This window comes from Rhinatrema bivittatum, chromosome 9 (genome assembly GCF_901001135.1).
Source record: "Rhinatrema bivittatum chromosome 9, aRhiBiv1.1, whole genome shotgun sequence".
Classification (NCBI taxonomy): domain Eukaryota; kingdom Metazoa; phylum Chordata; class Amphibia; order Gymnophiona; family Rhinatrematidae; genus Rhinatrema; species Rhinatrema bivittatum.
Window position 1 is genome coordinate 167513080 of NC_042623.1, and position 27349 is coordinate 167540428.

The following is a 27349-nucleotide window of genomic DNA, read 5'->3' on the forward strand; positions in this document are numbered from 1 at the left end:
TTCAAAGGCTACTATTGCACATTGTATGAAGGAAGCTATTGGTTCCACTTACATTACTGCCGGTCGACAGGTTCCGGAGGGCTTACGTGCTCATTCTACACGGTCTCAGGCAACATCCTGGGTGGAGGCGCAACTGGTGTCTCCTCAATAAATTTGCAGAGCTGCAACTTTGGAAATCATTACAACTTTTGCACGACACTATTGTCTGGATTTGGGGGATTCTGGGTCTCCTTTTGGCGAAAGCGTTCTGCGAGTGGGACTCTCCAGGTCCCACTCTACATAGGGGGCTTTGGTACATCCCAGGTGTCTGGACTGATCCGGGTACGTACAGGGAAAGGAAAATTGATTCTTACCTGCTTATTTTCATTCCTGTAGTACCACAGATCAGTCCAGAACTTGCCCGTTTTCCTGGAGGTGGAGAGTCGCCCGCTCAGCTGTAGTTTTGCCTTATCTGTACAGATTCATAGCAGCCTGTTTATAGTTTTTGCAAGTTGGCAAGATGTTTACGGTTTTACACTTTTTTTCTTCAATGGTTTGAGGAACTGCAGGTGGCACTAGGGTTTATGTAACAGTGTCAGTCAAGTTTTTCTGTCTCCATCTGCTGGCAGGGGTGCATAAACCCAGGCATCTGGACTGATCCGTGGTACTACAGGAACGAAAATTACCAGGTAAAAACCAATTTTTCTTTACAAATACATACCAAAAATAACAGAAAAAATTAAGAATAACAAATAAAAGTGAAATTGCATAAATATCTTTTAGGAGAAAGTTGTGCAACTGAAGGTTATAATTTATATAGGCCTGCAAAGTAAGAACATAAGAAATTGCCATGGGATCCCAGATGGCGCATTAGAGTGAGGACGTGTTCTGACTCACTCTCCTGTTCTGCATTTCCTACCGTTCGAATAATTGCCTCATGCCTCACTCTGGTCAAAAGAGAAGGGCCAGAGAGAGGCTGTTATTGGACTCTTCAGCTGGAACGATTTGGGGACCGATGGACGCTCACCTTCCCAGAGGAGTGGCAATACCGGGTGAGGAGTCGCTGGAGGGACGCCGTGGAGACGAGGAAATAGCCGGCTCCCTCCCTGACTCATTACTATCTCCCCGGATGATAGAACAGCCCCCGGAAACCCTGCAGCTAGTCGTACAGCTACCTTTGAACACCCGGAGTTTCTTCCGGGGCATATCGAGAAGGAGGAAGTGCTGAGCGCCGGTGCTGGAGACAGTTCCAGGAGGACGACGCTTCCAGGTACTGCTGGGTCGGAGGTTGATTTACCCGATGGAGGAGAGAAACAAGTGCTGGATGAGATTACTTTGTGGCAAGTGGCTGAAGTGAGAGAGGAGGATCTTCAGGGCCTATGTCCCGAATTAACACCTTTGATAAGGCCAGAAACTTTTTCTCTTGAAGCTATTTGGATGGTAATTGAAGCTATGAATAACATGATAGTTCAATTCAAACCTGTTGTAAAGAAAATTGCCCAGACTGAGTTACAATTGCAAAATATAAAAGAGAAAACTTTAGATAATAAAAAGGAAGTAATACAATTAAAATCTGAGGTGAGAAATGAAAAAGTTAAATCAAGGTATGATTAAAGATAATTTATATATACTGCAGAAATTTGAAAATATGGAAAACTATCAAAGGAGTAAAAATCTATCCCATTGGTTATCCTCCTTCCACCAAGTCTCTGTGATGCCAATTATGTCAATCTCATTTAATGCTATACACTCTAACTCTCCCATCTTACTTCTTAGACTTCTGGCATTGGCATACAGACATTTCAAAGTGTGTTTTTTGTTTGTATTAACAACCTGCTTTTCAGTTGTTAGGGATAATTTGGAAATCATTAGCTTCGGTGATTTTTACATATAGGCACATGGACTGCTTTTGCTTTTATTGGAACCTCTCTGTTGGAATGCCCTAACTCTTCTGTTTCATTAGTATCCTTCAAGGATACATTTCTCCGAACCATGCACTGCTGAGTGACTGTCTGCTTTCCCCCTTGTTCTAGTTTAAAAGCTGCTCTATCTCCATTTTGAAAGTTAGTGCCAGCAGCTTGGTGCCACTCTGCTTAAGGTGGAGCCCATCCTTTCGGAAAAGTCTCCCCCTTCCCCAAAAGTTTCCCCAGTTCCTTACAAAACTGAATCCCTCTTCCCTGCACCATCATCTCATCCACGCATTGGAACTCTGGAGTTCTGCCTGCCTCTGGGAACCTGCACGTGGAACAGGAAGCATTTCAGAGAATGCCACCCTGGAGTTTCTGGATTTCAGCTTTCTATCTAAATTCCTAAATTTGGCTTCCAGAACCTCTCTCCCACATTTTCCTATGTCATTGGGGCCCTCATGTACCACGAGAGCCGGCTCCTCCCAAGCACTGTCTATAATCCTATCTAGGTGATGCGTGAATTCTGCCACCTTCGCACCAGGCAGGCAAGTTACCAGGCGGTCCTTACATCCACCAGCCACCCTGCTATCTACATTTCTAATAATTTAATCACCAGCTATGATGGCCAGCCTAACCCTTCCCACCTGGGCAGTAGCCCTGGGAGACTTGTCTTCAGTGCGAGAGGACAATACATCACCTGGAGAGCAGGTCCTTGCTACAGGATCACTTGCTGGTACACCAGGGTGATGTTCTCCTACTGGGGGTGCTGGTCTGCTTCAGACTCCCCTTTTGCTCTTCTTTCAGAGGTCCCTTTTCTGGTTTCAGGGTTGCTTTTCTGGCTTCGCTTCCTTCTCCTTATTTGCCCCCGTCTTATATTTTCCGGCTGATAAATATGCATAAGCTCATGCATAATCGTGTGTCCCTATTCATACCCCAGATCAGTCCAGACTTGTGGGTTTATGAATCCCTTCCAGCAGATGGAGGCAGAACACAAAAACTTTGAGGCACTGCTACATAACCAAGAATGCCACTTGCAGTCCATCAGTTTTTCTCTGTCTCCAGCAGATGGTAAAGTGCAAACCTGCAGTCTGATAGTTTAAAAAAAAAAAAAAAGAGAGGGATTAGTCTAGTGTTAAGCAGAAGATAGAAGGAAGGTCTGAAGGATGGAACTCCCAGAGGTTGGTTGGTTGGTTGGTTTGTTTGTTTGTTTTATTTATTTGTCGAGTTTTATATACCGTCGTTCGGTTTCGCCATCGCAACGGTTTACAAAGGGTCGATTTCTACAATCGTAAATTTGTTGACATGGTTATTAGAGAGTAAGGTATATATTTATTCATAGTTATTCTGGTATTGTCTGGTCTAATCTGGTAAAGACGATTAAGTATAGAGTCGGTAGGAGTTTTGGTAGGCTTTTTAAACATCCAAGTTTTTAGCTCTTTTTTTGAAGGTTTTTAAATTTTGTTGTGTTCTCAAATCAATTGGGAGGGAGTTCCATAGTTCAGGGCTTCCAAGGGATATGGCTCTCTTCTGAGTTGAAATGAGTTTGTGACGTGTTGGTGGGATTTTTAGTAGGCCTTTGTTCACTGATCGGAGGTTTCTATTTGGTATGTGGAGTTTTATGGATGCGCTGAACCAGTTTGTTTGTTTTTCATATATTATTTTGTGAATTATGGATAGTATTCTGTAGTCAATCTTGTATTTTATTGGGAGCCAGTGTAGTGAAATGAGGGTTGGAGTGATATCAAATTTTCTTGTTCCTGTGAGTATTCTGGCGGCTGTATTTTGTAGGATTTGGAGAGGTTGGATGGTGGTAAGTTGAATAGTAGAGAGTTGCAGTAATCGAGATTGGAGAAGATGAGAAGTTGGAGTACTGTTCGGAAATCATTGGGTGATAGGAATGGTTTTAGGTGTCGTAGTGTTAGGAGTTTGTGATATCCTTCTTTGATTTTTGCAGAGATGTGGTTCTTGAAGGAAAGTTATTTGTCAATTATGACTCCAATGTTGCATGCGTGGGTGACGGAGGAGATTGCTGTGTTGTAGTTCATTATGTTAAGAGGTGGCATGTGCGTGGGATTGTTTTTTCTATCCAGCATGATTATTTCGGTCTTGTCAATGTTTAGTATGAGTCTCATGTTATTTAGCAATTGCTTTATTTTTGTGAGGCAGTTGGCTGTTTTTTTGTAAGTGTCTTCCAGAGAGTTTTGAATTGGGATGAGTATTTGGATGTCATCAGCATATATGAAGTGATTCAGTTTAATGTTAGGAAGTGGCATATCGGGAGAAGATAAATGTTGAATAGCTTCGCGGAAAGTGCGGAGCCTTGGGGAACTCCTGTGTCAAAGTAAATTTTCTTAGATAGGGTGTCATTAATTGATACCTGGTATGTCCTTTGTGATAGATACGATGAGAACCATTGCAGTGTTTTTTCCTTTAATCCGTTTTCGGCGAGGCGGTCAATCAGTATTGAATGGTTAACTGTGTCAAAGGTGTTAGGTTCTTTCGTGGGCCATCCCTCTGGTTGAGCAGGGCGAACGGGGAGTTAGATATACCTGTCCAGACTCTACTCTGGATTCCAGGGGGAGGGAAAACCAGGGGTCCTGGTTCCCTTGCTCCCCCTGAAGGCCTCTCAACTAAGCCGGCCTGTTGGCAGCGTCCTGGAGCCACGGAATCAGGAAAGTATGCCTTTGGGTGTTTTTTTCTGAGGGACTAGGGAGGCAATGTGCCCTTTAGGACTGCTGGTTGGTGTGTTCTCCCCGTTGTGCGGCTGTGTTGACTTGGCATCGGGGTGAGGAGGGATTCACGTGGCTCCTGCTGCCATTCAGCACCCGAAGCCAGGATAGCAGCATTAGCAGCAGTGGCTTTATTTTTTTATCCTGCTCTGTTTATTTTAAGCCGCGAGCTGCTCCACATGTGAAATCCTATCGGGCCTGTGGGGGAAGGCGCTCTCGCCTCGTGACCCATCTCTGCCCTGCCAGTGCCTCTGGAAGCAAGGGAGCCTCGATACAGATTTCTAGGGGCAGTCACTGCACTCAGGTTGCAGGCCCTGTGCAGGTGGCCCTGGGAGGAGGGTGGTCAAAGAGACGACAGCCATCTTAGTTCCACGTGGCAGGAGTCCTGCCATGGATAAGGAAGGCAGAGACTCCCTCCCCTGCCCTCTCCTGTGCTGCAGGAGTCGGATAGTGGGGGAGATGTATAAGCGGGTGCAGGGGAACCGCAGCGGATTTTCCGCAAATTTTGTGTTGCTGATGCATGAAGCCTATCTTGCCAGGCAGTAGCTGGCAGCTAAGCAGCCAGCCTCTTGGCTGGCCCAGGGTGAGGCACCTCTGAGGAAGGGGGGCATTTTGTACCTGTTGGGTCTAGATCGATCTCTTTGTGACTGTCTTTCCTCCAAGGATTCTGATGGCAATGATCCACAAGCCCTGCAAGTAGACTAGGGCACGGAGCTGGGATGCTGGGGGACCCGGATGCGAACGAGGTCCCTCTGGCAGAAAGGGATGACCCTAGGGTGGTTAGGTTATTCCACAAGGACGAATTGTGACCTCTCATCCCTCTGGTTCTGAAAGAACTGGAGATCAAGGTGGCATAAGAGGACTCTGACATGGAAGGGGTGAACCCGATGTTGGAGGGGCTGCGTGGACCGCCTAGGACAGGTGAAGAAGCTAATTGACCGGGAGTGGGATTCCCCAGAAGGAGGATTGAAGGTGAGCAGGGCTATGGCCAGATTGTACCCCCTGCCGGAGAAGCACCTTGGAGCTGCGGAAGCTGCCGAAGGTGGATGCGGTGGGTGATGAAGAAAACGACCATTCCCGTGGCAAGGTCGGCAGCCTTTATGGATGTCCAGGACCAGAAGCTGGAGATCTTGTTGAAGAGACTGAGGTCTCTGCTCTGAGCCTTAGGTGTCTCCATAGGAGATTTGTTGGGCATCAGTGTGGTCCTCTTTGTACACATTCACTAGACATTACCGTTTGGATGTTAGGGCCCCAGAGGAGGGCACCTTTGGGGAAAGTGTGCTGTGCGCAGGTCTTTCGGGATCCCATCCAGTGTAAAGGGGCTTGGGTACATCCCACTTGTCTGGACTGCTCTGGGGTATGAACAGGAAAGGAAAATTGGTTCTTACCTGCTAATGTTTGTTCCTGGAATACCACAGATCAGTCCAGAATCCTGGCCTATTAGTATTATTTTTTGAAAGACCTCTCCTGATTCTGGATACTGCTGGTGATGTAGAATTTAAGGTTTGTGCTGCAGAATATAATTATATATAGTTCTCACTTGTTTGAGACTCAAAATTCCTTTATCTTGGCCCTAGTTCAGGGGTCAGTTTGGGATTTCCAGCTTGTTCCCCAGCTCTTGTTAGAAGAAGAGATCCTGGAGGTTTGAGGTTAGACATCTTGGCTTGGGTACAGGTCAATACTGAGGGACTGCAGGTGGCACTCTTCGTTATGTAGCAGTGCTTAAAGCTTTTGTTCTCTGGCTCCATCTGCTGGTAGAGATGCATAAACACACTTGTGTTGGACTGATCTGTGGTATTCGAAGAATGAAAATTAGCAGGTAAGAACCAATTTTCCTGTAGGTGGAGGGTCTATGTTGCATTGCAGGTCTTTCCCCCTCCCCATTTCTTCAGGTGGAATAATGCTTTGTGTGTATGCCAAGCTGTTATGCTGGAGTCAGTGTTTTTGTCTGTCTCAGACTGCCCTGCCCCCCTTTTTCCAAGGGTGGGGGTCCTTCTGACCTCTGGACTCCCTTGGCCGGTCCATTATTCCTGCTTAGGTGCTTAGCTGCTACATTGTCTCTCTACCTTGGTTTTTATTTACACAGGAGCATAAAAACAGGCAGACCTTGATAAAGTGTCCTTCAGTGTAAAGTTCTCATCTGGGCAAGGTCTCTTCTTTTTCCACTGAGGCAGAATCTTTGGCCTGACAGTGTTTGGTCTGCATATTTCTTGACTATTATGATTCATATTTGGTGCTTTCAGTGGTAAAACATGGAATATCTCCATACACCTCTTTGCTGTACCATCGTCTCAGCCACACATTGAGACTCCAGAGCTTTGCCTGCCTCTGGGGTCCTGCACGTAGAATGGGAAGCATTTCTGAGAATGCTACCCTAGAGATTCTGAATTCAGCTTTCTACGTAATAGCTTAAATTTGGCTTCTAGAACCTCCCCCCTATACTTTCCTATGTCATTGGTGCCCACAGGTAATAAGAAAGCAGACTCCTCCCCAGCACTATTTAAAACCCTATCTGTGTAATGCGTGAGATCCGCCACCTTCCCACCAGACAGGCAAGTTATCCTTACATTCACTAGCCACCCATCTATCTACATTCCTAATAATCAAATTGCCAATTACAATGGCCATCCTAACTCTTCCCTCCTGTGCATGTACCCCTGGAGACACATCCTTGATGCAAGAGGATACTACATAACTTTGAGAGCAAGTCCTCTCTACAGGATTGCTTCTTGCATAACAAGGTGATGCGCTCTTTCCACGTGACCTTTCTCCTCCAAGGCAACATGGGGCTGTCTGGGTGGAGATTAGACTACTTTACTATGTCCCTGAAGGTTTCCTCTATATACCTCTCTGTCTCCCTTAGCTTCTCCAAGTTTGCCACTCTAGCATCCAGAGATTGGACTCATTCTCTAAGAGCTAGAAGCTCTTTGCACTGATAACTTCTGAATTATCTGGCTAAATGCTTTTGAATATGGACCCCTGTACGATTAAGGACAGTTATATGCGCAGGTAGTTCAGACAGAAACACACAATCTGCCATATGGTGATTGCTGTTTTTCCATTTGCCAATTTTGTAATTCCCAGAGAATTGTTTGAGAAATGTCAAAGCTAATGCATAAAGATTAAAATGTTCCATTTCTACTGAATTAATGAGTACTGATGGGCCATTTCTGAGCTCTGCCTGATGCAGCGCAACTGGCACCCTTTGTAGCTGCTGTTGTGGAGAATTAATTCCACTAGTCTGTCTCTGTGTCTTTGTAGGTTGTGGTGAAGTTTATCCTGAAGGAAAAGGTTCTGGAGGATTGCTGGGTGGAGGATCCTGAGCTGGGTAAAGTTACGCAAGAAATTGCAATTCTGTCAAGGCTACAACATCCCAACATTATTAAGGTATGTGGAGGAAACAAAGTACCAAGTTTAAGGCCGAATTTTAAAAGTGCTGCTCATGCTAGAAAGCCCATATATGCGAGTAACTAGACATGCGTGAGCAAAATGTATGCAAGTAAAAAAAATAAATAAATAATAACTTTTTTTTTTTTTTTTTTTTTAAAGAGCGGTGTTGGGGGCAGGGCATGGGCTTTCTGGGACAGGCTCAGTTACATGCATAACTCTATATTTTTAAACCAGTTACTACAGCATGCAGCAGCCTATTAGCCTCATATATTTACTGCTGCTCCTGATGAGGTGTAAGTCTGTAGAAATTGCTGTTTAGGTCTAACACACCAGAGTGAGGAATATGGGTCAACTGGGGGGCATACAGGATGAAGATCCAGAGGGGACTAGATGACTCCAAGATAGTCTGAACAAACTGATGGACCAATTGGGAAAACTGGCCATGTCCTTCACGCAAGCATGTTTTAAAATCTGCTTGCCTATACACATTAAAGCCGATGATTTCTTAAAGAAGAAGATATGTGAAGTACATTTGCTCGAGTAACAGCTTAAAATTAGGAGCATACATAGGAACAATAGGCATATTTTAAATCTTGCATGCTTAAATGCACACATGATTTAAAATTCCAAAATATGTTCACTTGCGCACCTACACACACATATATGGGCGCCCACACACTTGATTTAATCTTAGGACTCTAATTCAGCAGACGTTACTGAGTTCATCCTTCATCAGTACTTCCTGCTAGCAAGACTTAGGCTCATGATAAAACTCCATTTACTAAAGGAGTCTTAGATTTGGATATGCCCTGTCGGATCCTACTAGTTTAGTAATAAAGAGGTCCATATTCAGTTACTGTCCAGATAGCAAAGAGAGGCTTAGATGCATTAAGCTGCAATGCTTTCTCTTGAGGGGATCCCATCTATCGCTGGAGGGGTATTACTAACTTTGGAGGTATATTCAATAGAGCAGCTGTACTATTGAATCTTAAAGTTAGCCAGATCTGGTCGCCACATCTCAAAAAAGATATAGTTGCGATGGAGAAGGTACAGAGAAGGGCGACCAAAATGATAAAGGGAATGGAACAGCTCCCCTAAGAGGAAAGGCTAAAGAGGTTAGGACTTTTCAGCTTGGACAAGAGAAGGCTGAGACAGATGATAGAAACATAGAAATGACGGCAGAAGAAGACCAAACGGCCCATCCAGTCTGCCCAGCAAGCTTCACACATTTTTTCTCTCATACTTATCTGTTTCTCTTAGCTCTTGGTTCTATTTCCCTTCCACCCCCACCATTAATGTAGAGAGCAGTGATGGAGCTGCATCCAAGTGAAATATCTAGCTTGATTAGTTAGGGGCAATAGGGGTAGTAACCGCCGCAATAAGCAAGCTACACCCATGCTTATTTGTTTTACCCAGACTATGTTATACAGCCCTTATTGGTTGTTTTTTCTTCTCCCCTGCCGTTGAAGCAGGGAGCTATGCTGGATATGCGTGAAGTATCAGTCTTTCTCCCATGCCGTTGAAGCAGAGAGCCATGCTGGATATGCATTGAAAGTGAAGTATCAGGCACATTTGGTTTGGGGTAGTAACCGCCGTAACAAGCCAGCTACTCCCCACTTTGTGATTGCGAATCCTTTTTTCTTCTCCACTGCCGTTGAAGCTATGCTGGAAATGCGTGAAGCATCAGTTTTTCTTTTCCCCTGCTGTTGAAGCAGAGAGCTATGCTGGAAATGCGTGATGTATCAGTCTTTCTCCCATGCTGTTGAAGCAGAGAGCCATGCTGGATATGCATTGAAAGTGAAGTATCAGGCACATTTGGTTTGGGGTAGTAACCGCCGTAACAAGCCAGCTACTCCCCTCTTTGTGACTGCGAACCCTTTTTTCTTCTCCCCTGCCGTTGAAGCAGAGAGCTCTGCTGGATGTGTGAAGTATCAGTTATTCTTCTCCCCTGCCGTTGAAGCAGAGAGCTTCAACCTGTGGCAGAGAATATCATAGCATGCCCAGCATGCTATGATATTCTCTGCCACAGGTGTCTCTCCTCAGTCTTCCGTTTTTCGCGGGTCAGGAGCCGTTACAGTTTATTTTTTCAAGTAATACAACTATTTGATATTCTCTCTCACATTTATCTCTTAGAGGTTTTCTTAACACCGGCCGGTGAGTACCTCTCTCTCAAATTCTCATTTTGGATAATTTTCTCTCACGAAATCCCATCACAGTCGACGGCTGTCGGCTTAAAATGGCGACCGGGTTCAAAAAATGTACCGTTTGCAATAAAATGATGTCAATTACGGATCCACATTTAGAATGTGTATTGTATCTTGGCGAAAACCACAATATCAGTCCCTGTGATAAGTGTGGTGAAATGTCGGCGAAAACTCGAAAATCTCGTCAAGAAAAAATGGAACACCTATTCCATTTACAATTGATGCCTTCCCCGTCAAAATCATCAAAGTCGTCTCCGGCTGGAACGACTAAACGCCTCTTAGTCAAAAAATCTCGACCGCAAGAATCCGGAGATCAACCGTCCCCGTCATCGTCCGTTGCATCGACTAAGTCGGCTGAGCATTCGAAAGCCAAACATCGACATCATCATCGACACCCGGAAGCATCGACCTCGACATCCCCAGAGGAACCGATGACAAAACGACCACGTACTCAAGATACATCAGTCGCTTTGCCGCCTGGGCCTACTCCATCGATGGCACTGCTGCCGCATGTTCCTTCACAGGACATAACTTCACAGCCACCGCTTACACCTGCGTTATTACCAGCAGCTGTACAGCCAGAATTGTCAGATTTAATCAGACAAGCAGTACTTCAGGCGTTCAAGGAACAAGTTTTTCCGGCAATACCGCCAATGCCGATGCAACCAGCATCGATGCCGGTAGAGATACCGATGCTGGTGGGATCACCGATGCCGATGACATCGACTTCTCGAACACCGAGAATTATAACGACGTCCATCTACACTCAAATACCGTCTACTTCCTCGATGCCACTCTCTATGACTGCACCATCGACATCATCGACGCAGTCTCGGACGCCTCGTCCGATGATTCCATCGATGCCGGCAACTGAACCCTTGATGCCATCGAGGCCTCCTGATCCAGAACATCAAAATTTAGAATTTTATCGACAACTTTTGGAAAAATACCAAAGAGTCATCGATACTTTACCACCCTCAAAGCCCCAGGACACTTCTCGGGGTTTTCCCATCGATGATTCCCAGCAAGGTCCTTCAGGCCTTCACCACCCTACCAAGTCAACTACAAGGTCTCCTTACAGAGAAGACCCAGAGGATTCATGGGATGATCAACAAACTGATTCCTCAGAGGATTTTCTTTCAGATCCATCCCCTCCGGATCCCAGGAAAAGATCTCCCCCTGAAGATCTTTCTTTTTCTTCATTTATTCAGGATATGGCAGACTCTATTCCATTTAAACTATCAGCTGAGCAAGACAACAGACTAGAAGTTTTACAGTTCGTGGACCCACCTAAGCAAGTCTTAGCTGTCCCAATACATGAGGTCCTCTTAGATGTTCAGAGTAGAATATGGGAACATCCATCTTCAGTGTCTGCAGTAAACAAAAGAATAGACTCTACCTATTTGGTACAGTCAGCCCCAGACTACCAAGAACAGCAACTACCACATCAATCTGTTGTGGTAGAATCTGCTCAGAAAAAATCAAAAAGAGTCCGCCCACACTCCTCCAGTCCACCAGGGAAAGATCATTGTTTTCTCTATGCCTTAGGCCGGAAAATGTATCAGAGTGCAATGCTCAATTCCAGAATTTCTGCATATCAATTATATATTACGCAATATCAAAGAAATAAGTGGAAACAAATGGAAGAGCTTATCACCTCTTTCCCTTCTCAATTACAAGAGCAAGCACAGTCTATCATCAATAAAGGATTGGAGGCTGGGAAACACGAGGTGAGGGCAGTTTTTGACAATTTCGAGACATCTTCCAGGGCAGCAGCTACTGCAATTTCTGCAAGAAGATGGGGATGGTTAAAGGCCTCAGACCTCAGATCTGAGGTACAAGACAAATTAGTCTATCTACCATGCCAAGGAGACAATTTGTTTGGGGACAAAGTCCAGGAAGCAGTCCAGCAGCTAAAGGACCATTCTGAAACCCTTCGTCAGCTATCTCAAACATCTCAAGATACTGCCTCTCAGCCTCCTCGTCGATTCCCTCGAAGGGATACTAGACGACCTTATTACAGAGCAAGAAGATACTACCCCCAGTCATCGAGGGGAAGATCTACCAGACCACTTCAAAGCTCTCAGGCCAGACAGCCTAGAACAACCAGACCACAGCCGCCTCCACAAACAGCACCGGCAACAGGTTTTTGAAACTCAATCCAGAGAACAGGCCAAGTCACCAAATCCTCGATCAGACCTGCCAGTGGGAGGAAGAGTGATTTTCTTTCAGGAACATTGGCAAGCCATCACATCGGATCAGTGGGTACTCTCTATAATATCTCAAGGGTACAAACTGAACTTCCTATCACTTCCTCCACAAACTCCTCCAAGATTCTTTCCTCAAACAGAATCTCAACTTCCCACTTTGCAAGCAGAACTATCCACCCTTCTGAAAGCAAGAGCTATACAATTAGTGCCTCGCTGTCAGAGGGGCAGAGGGTTCTATTCCCGCTACTTCCTCATCCCAAAGAAGACGGGAGGCCTTCGTCCTATCCTAGACCTCAGAAATCTCAACAAATTTCTAAGAAAAGAAAAATTCAGAATGATTTCTCTGGGTGCCATACTTCCACTTCTTCAAAAAGGCGACTGGCTTTGTTCTCTGGACCTTCAAGATGCTTATGCTCACATTCCAATTTTTCCACCTCACCGCAAATATCTGCGCTTCATGGTGCATCATCAACATTACCAATACAAGGTTCTACCTTTTGGACTAACCTCTGCCCCAAGAGTATTCACAAAATGTCTCGCAGTTATAGCTGCGCATCTGCACAAACAACAGGTCCATGTCTTTCCATATCTGGACGACTGGCTCATAAGAAGTCAGTCTCAGCAAGGAGCTCTAACTTCCCTCAATCAGACAATCAATCTGCTTCACTCCATGGGATTTCTCATCAATTATCAAAAATCCCACCTCACTCCATCTCCACTACTCCAATTCATAGGAGCAGAGTTGAACACCACAATCTCAAGGACTTTTCTTCCCGAAGATCGGGCAGAAACATTTTCCCTTCTGGCAAGTTCCATACACTCCAAAAGACAAGTAACAGCTCTTCAACTTCTTACTTTACTAGGTCACATGGCCTCCACAGTCCACGTCACTCCTATGGCACGTCTTGCCATGAGAATCACCCAATGGACTCTAAGATCTCAATGGATCCAAGCCCTTCAACCACTGCATTCTCAGATTCAAGTCACCCACCAGCTTCGTTCCTCTCTACTATGGTGGGTAAACAAGGACAATTTGCGCAAAGGCCTACCCTTCCAACAACCAGTTCCACAAATAACTTTAACTTCAGATGCATCCACCTTGGGTTGGGGAGCTCACATAGACAACCTCCAAACCCAAGGAACTTGGACAAGACTTGAAGCAACATTTCAAATCAATTTCTTGGAGCTTTGAGTGATACGATATGCACTCTATGCGTTCAAGGACTGCCTTTCACACAAGACTGTTCTAATCCAAACGGACAACACAGTGGCCATGTGGTACATCAACAAACAGGGAGGTACGGGCTCGTATCTCCTTTGTCAAGAAGCTGCACAGATTTGGGACTGGGCCCTGAGTCACTCAATGTTTCTCAGGGCCACATATCTAGCAGGCATTCACAATGTAGTCTCGGACAGACTCAGTCGTCAATTCCAACCACACAAGTGGTCCCTGGATCCTGCAGTAGCATCCAGAATATTTCAAAGTTGGGGTCAACAAACAGTGGACCTCTTTGCATCACCTCTGAATTACAAAGTGCAAACCTTCTGTTTCCTACACCAACAGAAGAACCAACCAGCCAAGGACGCCTTTGCTCGCCCTTGGAACTCAGGCCTACTTTACGCGTATCCTCCGATTCCACTCATAACCAAAACTCTAGTGAAGCTACAACAGGACAAAGGGTCCATGATACTCATAGCCCCTTATTGGCCTCGACAAGTCTGGTTTCCCACACTTCTAGACCTCTCAGTCAGGGATCCCATTCGTCTGGGAGTAGCCCCCACTCTTATAACTCAGGATCAGGGCCGATTGCGCCATCCCAACCTCCAATCCCTAGCCCTAACAGCATGGATGTTGAAAGCTTGATCTTACAACCACTCAATGTTTCATCCAATATATCTCAAGTGCTTATAGCTTCACGTAAGCCTTCCACACGAAAGAATTACTCTTCCAACTGGAGGAGATTCACCCTGTGGTGCAGGCAAAAAACTATTGATCCTTTTACTTGCCCCACAACTTCTCTTCTGGACTATTTATACCATCTTTCAGAATCTGGTCTCCAGACTTCATCTGTAAGAGTTCACTTAAGTGCAATCTCTGCTTACCATAACAAAATAGGAGATGTACCAATATCTACACAACCTCTTATCACCAGGTTCATGAGAGGTTTAACTCAACTTAAACCACCAATTCGGCCTCCAGTCACGTCATGGGATCTGAACTTGGTTTTAACAAGACTCATGCGTTCACCTTTCGAACCCATAGATTCTTGTGATCTTAAATTTCTCACATGGAAAACTATCTTCCTCATAGCCATTACATCAGCTAGGAGAGTAAGTGAGTTACAAGCACTGGTCACATATGAACCTTACACTAGGTTTCTACATGATAGAGTGGTTCTCCGAACACATCCACAATTCCTTCCCAAGGTAGTTACAGAATTCCATCAATCCATAGTCTTACCCACATTCTTTCCAAGACCTCATTCTCATCAAGGAGAAAGGGCCTTACACACCTTGGACTGCAAATGTGCATTGTCTTTCTACATAAATCGCACAGCAGTCCACAGGAAATCTAAACAACTTTTTGTTTCTTATGATCCAAACAAACCAGGTAAAGCTGTGGGTAAACAGACTTTATCAAACTGGCTAGCAGATTGCATACAGTTTTGTTATGAACAAGCAGGCCTTCCTCTACAAGGGCGAATAACGGCACATGCAGTCAGAGCAATGTCAACCTCAGTAGCACACTATCGTTCAGTGCCAATCCTTGACATATGTAAAGCAGCAACATGGAGTTCTCTTCACACCTTTGCAGCTCATTACTGCCTAGATAAAGAGGGACGACAAGATTCAACCTACGGACAATCTGTCTTAAAGAACTTGTTTCCAGTTTAAACCCAACTCCTTCTACAACCAACCTGCTGTGATCTTCGGCTGATTCATTTCAACAGCAATACTCCACTGTTGTCTCAATACAAAGTGACTCAGCCTCTAGCTTGCTAATCACCCATATGTGAGGACTAGCATCCTGCTTGTCCTGGGATAAAGCAAAATTGCTTACCTTGTAATAGGTGTTATCCCAGGACAGCAGGATGTAGTCCTCACAGAACCCACCCGCCTCCCCGCGGAGTTGGGCCTCATACCTTTATTATTTTATTTTTGCTACCGCATTTGCTACATACGAGACTGAGGAGAGACACCTGTGGCAGAGAATATCATAGCATGCTGGGCATGCTCAGTGGCCTCAAGGGGCCAGTCAAAAATTTCTAGAAACTTTGACAGAAAGTTTTCCCGCACTAGGGCTCCGTTGATGATGTCACCCATATGTGAGGACTACATCCTGCTGTCCTGGGATAACACCTATTACAAGGTAAGCAATTTTGCTTTACCTGCTATTAATTAAGTTGACTTAGAAAATAGCCACTGCTATTACTAGCAGCAGTAACATGGAATAGACTTAGTTTTTGGGTACTTGCAAGGTTCTTATGGCCTGGATTGGCCACTGTTGGAAACAGGATGCTGGGCTTGATGGACCCTTGGTCTGACCAAGTATGGCATGTTCTTATGTTCAGATATCGTCATCCAGCTAATTTTAGGACAGCTCTTTGACGTAAAAAGAATTAGCTGGATAAGTTATCCAGTGAACTCTTCTCCAAAATGCCCCTAAGTTATCCAGCTAAATGCCTTTGAATATGAACCTCTCAATTTTTTTCATCAGAAACTTCAGTTCTGGATATACTTAGCTTGCTGATACTAGATTACTTATATCACATGTGATGCAAAGTCATAAAATGTAAATGTTTTAAAAGTTGTTTTACTTGCTAAAGGTAGATACCTATGATAGGAGCTGGCTATTTTTAAGTGCCATTTTAAAGGGTCTTATTTTGTTACTGTGACTTTGATATGAAAGGGACATTTCTCTTTAGCACCAGGATCTTGTTTTTGCAGTGATGGATGCTATTAAAGAAATTTTTCATTGATTCAATATACAAAATATTTTCTGAATAATTGTCTGTACTTTATTTTGTCTGTTTGCTTCTCTTAGGTTTTGGATGTGTTTGAGAACAAAGGTTTCTTCCAGCTGGTGATGGAGAAACATGGCTCGGGGCTTGATCTCTTCGAATTCATTGATCATCAGCCTAATCTGGATGAGCCTTTGGCAAGCTATATATACCGACAGGTGAGGATCATTCTAGTTACATATGCCAGGAAGGAGGGACACAGATACATTATAGAGTGGGATCAGAGCCCGCCTCTGATACATGGGCAGTGGCCTCTACTGTTTGTCTGATGAACTTGGACTGCTACCATAAAAATAGCATAGAAGCAATCTATGAGATTCTGAGGCAAGTTAAAGTGCTATTCAAGTGATAGGGGACCTCTGCATTTACAGATATTTTTGTATTGACTTGTGTATGTATTTAGAGGACACTTGTCAAAGGGATTTACCTAGGTAATTAAATAGCTAGATGTCCCTTATTGAAAATTGTCCCTCTCAGAGCAGCTAAAAGTATGTGGGGGCTATGACAATACCAGATTTTTAAAAAGGTGTTGGGTGAGTAGAGGAATAAAACATCTGGCTGTGTATGCCACTGAATATACCTGGCTAAACTCAGTTACCAGGATAACGTTTAGGACAGCCCTTCGGCACGACTAGACTTTCCTGGATAAAGGTATCTGGATAGCACACTGAATATCAGCAATGCCTTACTAAAGTTAAGCTCTGCCCTCATAATACCCCATCCCGGCATTTTTTTTTTTTTTAATTCGGATAAAGTTTATGCAGGTAATGAATTACTCAGACAAAGTTTAAACAGAGCCGAGATGTATTTTTAAAATTAAAGATTTGTCCAGGTAAATCCCAAATTTACTCAGACAAATCTATTGAATATAGACCTGTTAGGAACTGACTGAAAGTCACCGTTTCAGCTATATGCTAACAGGAAAATGTTGTTCAGGATCCTCAGATCTGACTGAAAAAAGCACAGTGTTTAACTCTATAGACAAGTTAATTTAAGTGTATTAGTATTACTGTGAAAATCCCTTTTTCCTAGCGTGTAGCAGATGGACTCAAAACAAGTGGGTATAGTGTGCTCGTGCTAGCAGTTGGAGACTGATCTGACATCAGCACGGGTACACATACCCCCGCAGGAAGTGCAGCAATTCAGTAATCTTCCTTGCAAAAGCTGTAGCTGACCGATCGATTAAATGAACAGGATTACCCTGACCGATTGATAGTAGCTGGAGACCGCCAGTGTTCTCAACCGGAAGGCGTCGACGCCCTATATAAGAAAACGTGGCTTACCATAGGTCGGTGAATCCCCATGTATACCGGCAGCCAGGCGGGATGCTGAGTCCACCTGCATACACTAAGGAAAACGAGATTATCAGGTAAGTAATCTCTGCATTTCCTAGCGTGTAGCAGATGGACTCAAAACAAGTGGGATGTATAAAAGCTACTCCCGGACTGGGTGGGAGGCTGCCCGAGGTCCATTCAGGATTGCCCTCGCAAATGCTGTGTCCTCCCTGGCCTGGACGTCCAGACGGTAGAATCTGGAAAAGGTATGGAGGGAGGACCACGTCGCCGCTTTACATATCTCTGCAGGCGACAGCATCCTAGTTTCTGCCCAAGAGGCCGCTTGAGCTCTGGTAGAGTGAGCCTTGACCCGTAGAGGTGGTGGTTTTCCCGCTTCTACGTAGGCTGCCTTGATAACTTCTTTGATCCAGCGGGCGATGGTTGCCCGTGAGGCCGCTTCCCCTTGCTTCTTCCCGCTGTGAAGGACGAACAGGTGGTCCGTCTTTCGTACTGCTTCTGACATTTCCAGGTCTCTGGACAGCAGCCTGCCGATATCGAGATGGCGTAGTATTCGACCTTCTTCTGACTTCTTCAAACCTTCCGTGGTAGGCAAGGATATGGTTTGGTTGAGGTGGAAGTGTGAGACTACTTTGGGTAAGAAGGAAGGAACCGTGCGAAGATGGATAGCCTCTGGAGTGATTCTGAGAAATGGATCACGGCAGGACAGCTCTTGTAGCTCCGAGATGCGGCGTGCTGAGCATACGGCCAGCAGGAACACCATCTTCAAGGTTAACAAACGGAGGGACAGGCCTCGAAGGGGTCTGAAGGCAGGTCCCGCTAGAAATTCCAAAACTAGGTTGAGGTTCCACAGGGGCACTGGCCACTTCAGTGGCGGGCGAATGTGTTTGACTCCTTTCAGGAAACGTGAAACGTCTGGGTGTGTGGCGATGCTGTTGCCGTCACTCCGGGGACCGTAGCAGGATAGCGCTGCCACTTGAACCTTGATGGAATTGAGGGACAGACCCTTCTGAAGGCCATCTTGCAGGAAATCCAAAATGATAGGGATCTTAGCGGCATGTGGATTGGTGCTGTGAGTTTCGCACCAGGCTTCAAATACTCTCCAGATCCTTATATATGTTAAATATGTGGAGAACTTGCGTGCTCGGAGGAGTGTATCTATTACCGGCCCCGAGTATCCTCTTCTCTTCAATCTAGCCCTCTCAATGGCCAGACCGTAAGAGAAAATTGAGCTGGATCCTCGTGGAGGATGAGACCTTGCCGCAGCAGGTCCCTGTGTGGAGGCAGGGGAAATGGAGCCCCTGCCAGTAGTCTTCTCATGTCTGCGTACTCGTTTATTTAATAAACAGATCTTCTAAGGACTTTCGGCTATTCCTTGTTTTAATTCCTCACGGCTTTTTTAGACCGTCTTCTTCTTTGTTTTTTGGGTCCAACCCAGACAAATGTCATCTGGTTCCGTCCCAGTCGCTGGAATTTCTGGGAGCGTGGTTTGACACACTATTGGGAAAAGTGTTTCTTACCGAGGAGCGACTGTCCAAGCTTCTTATGCAGGTGGAGTTGTTGCAGTCCAAGCCTCGTCCCAGTGCCTGGGATTATTTGCAGGTCCTGGGGTCGATAGCCTCCACGATCGATCTGGTTCCTTGGGCTTTTGCGCATATGCGTCCAGTTCAATCAGCCTTGCTCTCACTATGGAATCCCCTTTTGCAGCAATTTCATCTCGTTCTGCCCCTGACGGGTGCAGAGCGCTCCAGTCTTTTGTGGTAGCTTTCGCCGCACAATTTGCACTGGGGGTGGATTTGGAGATTCCTTGTTGGATTGTGGTGACCACGGATGCCAGTCTCTCCAAGTGGGGAGCGATGTGTCGAGACAAGACTGTCCAGGCCAGTGGACCAGGAAGGAGGCCTCCTGGTTGATCAATCGCTTGGAAATCAGAGGAGTGTGGTTAGCGCTCCAGGCCCTCCTCCCGATGGTGGCGGGCAGGTCGATGAGGGTGCTCTCCGACAATGCGACGACGGTGGCCTACATCAATCGGCAGGGCGGCACCCGGAGCCTTCCAGTGGTAGCGGAGGCTCAGCTTTTAATCCACTGGGCGGAGGAGCATCTTTACCAGATTGTGCACGCCGGCAATGTGAGAGGCTGCAATGTCCAGGCAGATTTTCTCAGCTGCCACCAATTGGATCCAGGGAAGTGGGAACTTTCCAACGCCTTTCATCTTCTGTGCGATCAGTGGTCCCGGCCGGCCATGGACCTGATGGCGACATACAGCAATGCCAAGGCTTCTCGGTTCTTCAGCCGGCAGCAGGAACCGGGAGCAGAAGGGGTGGATGCGCTTGTCCTTCCCTGGCCAAAGGACATCCTGTTGTATGTTTTTCCACCACGGCCGTTGGTCGGAAAGGTTCTACGCCGCATCGAGGTGCACAAGGGCAGGGTGATTCTCGTGGCACCGGAGTGGCCAAGGCGCCCATGGTTCGCAGACATAGAAACATAGAAATGACGGCAGAAGAAGACCAAACAGCCCAGCAAGCTTCACACATCTTTTCTCTCATGCTTATCTGTTTCTCTTAGCTCTTGGTTCTATTTCCCTTCCACCCCCACCATTAACGTAGAGAGCAGTGATGGACCTTCTGAATCTGGCAGTGGACGGTCCGCTGAGGTTTCATCCATCGCCAACCCTCCTGCATTAGGGTCCCGTTTGTTTCAAAGAGACAGATCACTTTTGTCTAGCGGCATGGCTTATGAAAGGCGCAGATTGAGGAGTAAGAGTTACTCGGATCCGGTGGTGGCCACACTCTTACATTCCTGTAAAACTTCTACCTCCAGGGCGTACGTTAGAGTTTGGGGGGTGTTTGAGTCCTGGTGTATCGACCACCAAGTGCTGTCGACCAGGGCGTCCATCCCGGAGGTCCTGGATTTTTTTTTTACAGGCGGGGCTAGCCAAGAGGGTGGCATTCAATTCCCTGTGGGTGCAAGTGGCGGCCCTTGGCTGTTTCCAAGGAAAAGTGCAGGGGATTGCGCTGGCCTCTCATCCAGATGTGTCGCCGCAGGAAATTTGTAGGGCGGCTACCTGGAAGTCTCTGCATACCTTTTGTCAGGCATTATCGGCTGGATGACCGGGCCCCAGAGCCCAGTTCTTTTGGAGCCAGTGTACTCCGAGCGGGACTTTCTCAGACCCACCCTGGTTAAGTAAGCTTTGGTACATCCCAGCTGTCCTGGACTGATCAGAGTACGTACAGGGAAAGGAAAATTGGTTCTTACCTGCTAATTTTCGTTCCTGTAGTACCACAGATCAGTCCCAGACGCCTGCTAAGGAAGAGAATGGAGAGTCCGCTCGGCCAGTAGCTGATCAAAATTTCTGCAAGTTTACCGAATGCCCCCCTTTTCAGGGAAAGAGTTTGGGCAGGTTTCATTTATTCATTGAGTTTCAGGTTTTTCATCCTCTGCTCTTCGGGGGAAAGTTATTATGGTTGAAGTTATGGTTTAGATATTTTTTTCTGCTTAGGTACAGTGTAATACTGACAGACTCTAGGTGGCACCTCAGGGATATAGGACAGAGTCCTCAAAATCTTGTCTGTCTCCATCTGCTGGAGGGGAGGCAAAACCCAGCTGTCCTAGACTTAGCTGTGGTACTACAGGAGCGAAAATTAGCAGGTAAGAACCAATTTTCCTTTCCTGTGTGTACGCCAGATCAGTCCAGACAAGTGGGTTTTGCATCCCTATCAGCAGATGGAGGCAGAGAACAAAGCTTTGAGGCACTGCTACATATCCGAGAGTGCCACCTGCAGTCCCTCAGTATTTCTCTGTCTCCAGCAGATGGTAGAGGTGCAAACCTGCAGTCTGGAGTTTTGAAAAAAATGTTTCGTGAAGGAAGAGAGAAGATTTCTGGCAGGTTCCCCAAGGTGTTAGGTTCCTTCATGGACCATCCCTTGGGTAGAGCAGGGCGCGTGGGAGGTTGGTGATCCCTGAGCTAGCTCAGCCCTTGCATGTCAGGGGGGGTGAAAGCCAGGGGTCCTGGTACCCTCACCTCCTCTGGATCCTCATCTACAGTGCAGCTTCCTCTGGGCATCCAGAAGCAGGGAAGTATCCTTTTTTTTAAGTTTCTTTTCTTACTTGCTGGCAGTTTTCTGGTTTTAGTTTGGCTGTGCTTTTGAGAAAAAAAAAAGGTGAGAGGAGACAGCTTGAGGAGGAAGTTTGGTGGTGCACTGATCGGCCGGTCTTCCGGGAGGCAGGGTCAGGTTTAGTGGGGACGGAACTTTGCCGATCGCCAGGCCAGGTACTTAGGCAGCATCGAAAGCGTGCTGCCAGCAGTGTTTTTTTCTACGGCAGAGACTAATTTTAGGCCTGATCACGAATCAGTCCAATGCCCGCTCAGCGCGGTAAAAGTTGCCACAGCTGCGACTCAAAACGGGTGCACCTCAGTGCAACCGCGTTTTGTGCAGAGGGGCTGGGACCTCTGCGGGACCCTCAGGGGGTTAGCCAGAGTACAAGGTCAGCTGGGGGGGGGGGTGTCGGAGGAGCTAAAGCCCATTTTGGCTGCACATGGCAGAAGCCAGAAGGCTATTCCTGGGCCTCGAGTCTCCCCTCCCCTACAATTTCCCGTTGATTTAAATCCTGCTGGTAGGGAAGCGGAAGGGGTCCAGGGGGACAATGAGCAGGATCTGTTGTCTTTGGATTCAGAACAGTTTTCCACAGATTTTGTCCTGCTTCTTCATAAGGTCTATTTGGCCAAGCAAGAGGCAGGAACTACCCCGCGGCTAAGAAGCCTGAGGGGGAAGCAGGCATGCTCGGGAGGGATCCTGCATCTCCTTGGGCTGGGATGGTCCATGGTTGCAGATGGGGACACAACAAACGAGTCTGATGTACCCAATCAGTGATAAGGTGATCTGCTGGATCCAGACAAGGACCCAGTCTGCAGTTTGGTGGATCCTATGCAGGTTGTGGACAACGTCCCGCTTGCTGAGATTGATGACCCTCTGGTGATCAGGTTGTTCCTCAGGGAGGAACGGGGTCCGCTGATTCCCCAGGTATTGGATGAGTTGGGGATTAAAGTCATGCAGGAAGATTTGAAGAAGGAGGGGGTGAATCCGGTCCTAGAGGGACTGCGAGGACCCCCTAAGGCCTTTCCTTTCCTTTGCCCAAGAAGGTGAAGAAGTTGGTGGATCAGGAGTAGGAGTCTCCCGAAGCGGGCCTGAAGGTAGCCAGAGCAATGGCTGTTATATCCTTAGCCGGAGCAAACCTTGGAGTCCTGGAAGATTTCCAAGGTGGATGCGATGGTGTCTGCAGTGACCAAGAAGACAACCATCCCGGTGGCAGGCGAGGCTGCTCTAAAAGATATCCAGGATTGGAAGTTGGAAGTCCTGTTGAGGTTTTGGCCTTGAGCCTTCGGGTGGCGGTCTGCAGGAGTTTGATGCAGAGAGCCTACTTGTGCTAGGTACAGAAGGAACACAAGAAGGTGTCAAGGATGACAGCGGAGGCTGTTCAGACTGCCCGTTTGGAGGCAGGTGTGGCCTATGTGGCAGATGCCCTCTATGACGTGATTCGGACTTCCACCAGGAATATGGTCTCTGCGGCGGCAGCACGGAGACTGCTGTGGTTGCAGAATTGGTCAGTGGATATGTGGTCTAAAGCCTGTCTAACCTCCCTGTCAAGGGCAAGTTGCTGTAAGGAGAGGATCTGGAACAACTCATAAAGCTGTTGGGGGAGTTGAAGGGCAATAAGTTGCTCAAGGACAAGAAATCCACCAAGAAGTTCTTTCCCCTGCGTACTCGTTTTTGGGACACGAGAAGATTTCGTTCGAGCAGATCCTTCCTGCTTTCGGCACAAAAACAGAGCTCAGGCAGGCAGCAGTTCTTTCGAGCACATTGTAGAATTCCTCGGAACAGTGGTACTCAGGGGGGAGGCGGAAATAAAATTGGCCAATGAAGGCAGGCTGGTACACTCCTCCCTGGAGATGGTCGGAGGGAGGCTCTCCCTCTTTTATGAGGAGTGGACCAGGATCATGTCAGACCAGTGGGTGCTGGAGGTGATAAGAGATGGCTATGCTTTAGAATTTTCTCTGCTGCTCAGGGATGCCTTTGTAATCTCCCGCTGCATCTCCCACTTCAAGTGGAAAGCAGTGCAGGATACTTTGTAACGTCTTTGTCTCCTACGAGCCATTGTTCCGGTACCCCTTCAGGAGAGGGGACAAGGAAGGTACTCTGTATTTCGTGGCTCCCAAGTGTGGCGATGATGGTGCCCCTAGTGGCAGGTCCTCAGTGGTGACTTCGGGCTCGGGGCTAATTATCAAGGACTGCTTCCACCAAGTCCTTTATAGCAGATCCCTTCCTGAAGTTTCTCCCGCGAGACAGGAGTAGAGGATAACCATAAGGCAAGGAGGCTATGGGTCAGCACCTCTTACAACTAGGTCCCTGAGACCATACTTCCCTCATTCTCCACTAGAGTAAGGGTCACCTCTCTGGTAGCCCTTTAACATAACATATTACATTCAGGCAAGAGTTTCTCATGTACTGAAGTTTATTAATTAAACCAAACTCCACAGAAAGGAAAAACACTCAACATAAAAAGTATTACCAGACCTGTATTACCAAGCAGGCTTCTCACTCTGAGTTTCTAGTATACTTTCCCCTGCACAACATGTGGGCAAAGTAGGTTTTTCCCCCAGTACATTCTTCTTCCCCCAAGTATAACATAGTACTGAAACCTCCCCCACTGCAGGAACGTCTCCCTAGGCCAGCTGCCAGGTCCTAATTACCTCTTTTCCTCCAGCTGCCTTAATTAAGTAAAACAACTCTTTTCGCTGCTACAAGCTCCCCGGGCTGTGCAGTCCTAAAACATAGAAACATAGAAACATAGAAACATAGAAATGACGGCAGAAGAAGACCAAACGGCCCATCCAGTCTGCCCAGCAAGCTTCACACATTTTTTCTCTCATACTTATCTGTTTCTTTTAGCTCTTGGTTCTATTTCCCTTCCTCCCCCACCATTAATGTAGAGAGCAGTGATGGAGCTGCATCCAAGTGAAATATCAAGCTTGATTAGTTAGGGGGTAGTAGGGGTACTAAAGTAACTGCCGCAATAAGCAAGCTACACCCATGCTTATTTGTTTTAACCCAGACTATGTTATACAGCCCTTATTGGTTGTTTTTCTTCTCCCCTGCCGTTGAAGCAGAGAGCTATGCTGGATATGCATCTAAAGTGAAGTATCAGGCACATTTGGTTTGGAGTAGTAACCGCCGTAACAAGCCAGCTACTCCCCGCTTTGTGAGTGTGAATCCTTTTTTCTTCTCCCCTGCCGTTGAAGCTATGCTGGGTATGCGTGAAGTATCAGTTTTTCTTCTCCCCTGCCGTTGGAGCAGAGAGCTATGCTGGATGTGCATCGAAAGTGAAGTATCAGGCACATTTGGTTTGGGGTAGTAACCGCCGTAACAAGCCAGCTACTCCCAGCTTTGTGAGTGCAAATCCTTTTTTCCACATTTCCTCTTGCTGTTGAAGCTTAGAGTGATGTTGGAGTCACAGTAACCATGTGTATGTTTATTGAATAAGGGTATTGTGTCCAGGCAATAGCCATCATTCTGGAGAGTCACCCACTCTTCATTGGCGGCCTCTTGACTTTATGGATCCACAGTGTTTATCCCACGCACCTTTGAGCCTTCATTCTAACGTATGCTTCTTTCCAACCCCCACAATAAGCATTCCCCACATTTACATAAACCTTCCTACCTCAGCTTCTTCAACGCCACCGGAGCTAATCCCTCTAATTAACCCTCAAGGCCCTGCTGAAGACACTTATCCATACCAACTGTTACACAGACCTTAAAAGTGAAAGAACCCTGTTAGAGCTGACTTAGCTTTTAGTGGAAAAGATCTGCCTGAGCACCATCCCCCAGCCTCAGGCTTTGGATCTTACTTGCCTTCCCTCCAGCTCTCCTCTCTTTCTCCCTCTTTGGAGGGCTACTCTCTTTATGTCAGATAGTGCCCCTCCCTAGGAAGAAACCGCCCCTGTGTTTCTCTGCCCCCAACCCTTCCTGGGGCTGACTGCCAGGGCATCTGGGAAATGTAGTTTCCTTCCTGCAAAGTAACCATGAAAACACCCAGAGCTCTACAGCACAGAGACTCCGCTCTGGCTCAACTCATCACACAAGAAAGAGGGGACGTTTCAGCCCATTCTCGATCTTCAAAAGGTCAATATTGCCCTCTGGATGCCACATTTTCAGATGGAAACGTTGTGGACAGTGATAGCGGCAGTATGCAGAGGGGAGTTTCTGGCATCATTGGATTTGACAGAGGCCTATCTTCATATTCCCATAAGGGCCGAGCACCAGAGGTTCCTGAGATTCATGGTTCTCGGAGAACATTTTCAATTTTAGGCCCTTCCCTTTGGATTGGCAACAGCGCTGGGCACTTTCACAAAGGTGATGGTGGTAGTGGCAGCTGCACTCAGGATGGAAGGGATCTGGTGCATCCGTAGCTGGACATTTGGTTCATCAGGGTGAAGTCAAAATTGGAATGTCGTTGTTCAGTTTGCCAGGTCATGCAGCTTCTGGACTCGGACTGGGTGACGAATCTAGCAGAGTGTCATTTGGAACAGTCTGTCTTTGGAATATCTGGGGGCTTAATTTGATACCTCGGAAGGTGTTTCTGACCATGGAGAGATTGGTCAAGTTGCAGAGACAGGTACTCTGTCTTCTGTGGTTGTCTGTTCCCAGTATCTGGGACTATTTGCAGGTCCTGGGTTCTATGGCTTCTACTCTAGAATTAGTTCCATGGGCCTTTGCTCACATATGGCCACTGCAGAGGGCTCTTTTATCCCGGTGGAATTTGCTTTCAGAGGAATTTTAGCTTCCTTTACCGCTTCAGGGGAATGCCAGATCAGTCTCTAGTGGTAGATGTCTCGGACCAATCTGGAGAGAGGAGTGGACCTGGAGTTACCAGACTGGGTGGTGATGACCACAGACATCAGTCTCAAAGAATGGGGGGGGGGGGGGGGGGGCGATATATCAAGGAAGATCAGTCCAGGGACTGTGGTCACCAGAAGAGACATCCTGGTTCATCAATCGTTTGGAGACCAGAGCAGTACGCAAAGCCTTGCTTGCTTTCTCCTGCTCGTTCAAAGGAAGTCAGTGTGAGTGTTCTTGGACAATGCGATGATAGTAGCGTGCATAAATCAAGGTGGCATGAAGAGTCATTTGGTGGCGCAGGAGGCGCAAGACCTTTTTGTCTGGGTGGAGAACCATCCAGCAGGGTCGCACGTGGCCAGAGAAGACAACGTGCAAGTGGACTATCTCAGCAGAGAGCGACTAGATCCCGGGGAGTGGGAGTTGTCTACAGAGGCCTTTGCCCTAATTCAGGCCAGATGGGGCAAACCGGACTTGGACCTCATGGCGGTTCCAGGAAGTGCAAATGTGACCTGATTTTTCAGTCACAGGAGAGAGGCCGGCTTCAAGATATCTTCTGGGGGTCACACAGCTCCCAGAAAAGCACTCAGGTTTGTGGAGTTGCAGCATTTCAGAAACTATTAGGGGTGAATTTTAAGAGTTTCTCGCGTTGAAAGGCCCATATACAGAAGTATTTGCGCATGTATGCACAATTCATATTTTAAAATGGCCCAGTTACATGTGTG

The 27349-nt window shown here is 46.7% G+C and overlaps 1 protein-coding gene across 6 annotated transcripts in view; it reads left to right on the forward strand.

The window, feature by feature from the left end:
* Positions 1-27349, forward strand: part of PASK (PAS domain containing serine/threonine kinase) — a 266283-nt gene that overhangs the window by 200641 nt on the left and 38293 nt on the right. For all 6 annotated transcript variants that reach the window (XM_029615600.1, XM_029615604.1, XM_029615605.1 and 3 more), the window contains 2 exons: positions 7877-8002; positions 16465-16599. In XM_029615600.1, coding sequence (XP_029471460.1) covers positions 7877-8002; positions 16465-16599 — 261 coding nt within the window. The remainder of the gene's footprint in view (positions 1-7876; positions 8003-16464; positions 16600-27349) is intronic.